General features: G+C 36.9%; 1 protein-coding gene across 1 annotated transcript in view; it reads left to right on the top strand.

Moving 5' to 3' along the window:
* The window catches only part of LOC107578974 (cyclin-G1-like), a 5,201-nt gene that overhangs the window by 3,006 nt on the left and 1,325 nt on the right, over positions 1–870 (top strand). Inside the window, exon 2 of the mRNA XM_016264867.1 lies at positions 1–38. Within this exon, the coding sequence (XP_016120353.1) occupies positions 1–38 (38 nt within the window). The remainder of the gene's footprint in view (positions 39–870) is intronic.

Genomic DNA, 870 nt, shown 5'->3' on the forward strand with positions numbered 1-870 from the left:
TTTCACGCTCGCATTCAAGAGCAGCTGGACGCAGAAAGGTGAGCTGCTGCACTGTGTTTGTGTGTGTGTGTAAACAATACCTTTCAACAGTTTGTAAGATTTTAATGTCTCTTCTGCTCACAAAGGCTGCATTTATTTGATCCCAAAATTGTGAAATATTATTACAATTCAAAACATGTTAATATCTGTTCAAATGTAACTTATTCCTGTGATGCACAGCTGAATTTTCAGCATCGTTACTGCAGTCTTCAGTGCCGCATGATCTTCAGAAATCATTCTAATATGCTAAAAATATGGGTTATAAACATTTTGGGTTTCTTCTCGCAATATTCTTCGGCCCTGTATTGCAAAACCTCAAGGACTTTTGCAAAAGTAAAAAAAAAATACAGACTTTTATTTGTGCATCAGAAACCATTAAATATAGCATATAGGGACAATGCACACTGAGCCACCTATTGTGCCATCAGCCCACTTCGCAGTGTGGTTTCTTGGCCTCTACAAAGTATGCATTAAAGATACCTAAGGGCTTTTTATTTGAGGGACTCTGTACCTTGTCATGAGAAAAACCCAGAGAAAACATATTTAAAGATGACTGAACTCTATACTAAATATAAAGCTGAAAGTAATGCTCCATGGACCATTTGTTAAATATTGTATGAAAATCGATTGAGAGGTTTGGAAATTTGAGTCTGGAAAAGTTCTCGGTGTTGAAAACCGTTGTGCTGCCAAATATTTTCGTGGAGACTGTGACGCGTTTCATTTTCAGGATTCACAGAAAAGAACAGCATTCATTTGTGATGGAAACCTTTTGAAACATGAATGTGTTTACTAGTGCTGGGCGGTATGACCAAAAATTTATATCACGGTATT

This window comes from Sinocyclocheilus grahami, unplaced genomic scaffold, assembly GCF_001515645.1.
Source record: "Sinocyclocheilus grahami isolate Dianchi unplaced genomic scaffold, SAMN03320097.WGS_v1.1 scaffold13246.1, whole genome shotgun sequence".
Classification (NCBI taxonomy): domain Eukaryota; kingdom Metazoa; phylum Chordata; class Actinopteri; order Cypriniformes; family Cyprinidae; genus Sinocyclocheilus; species Sinocyclocheilus grahami.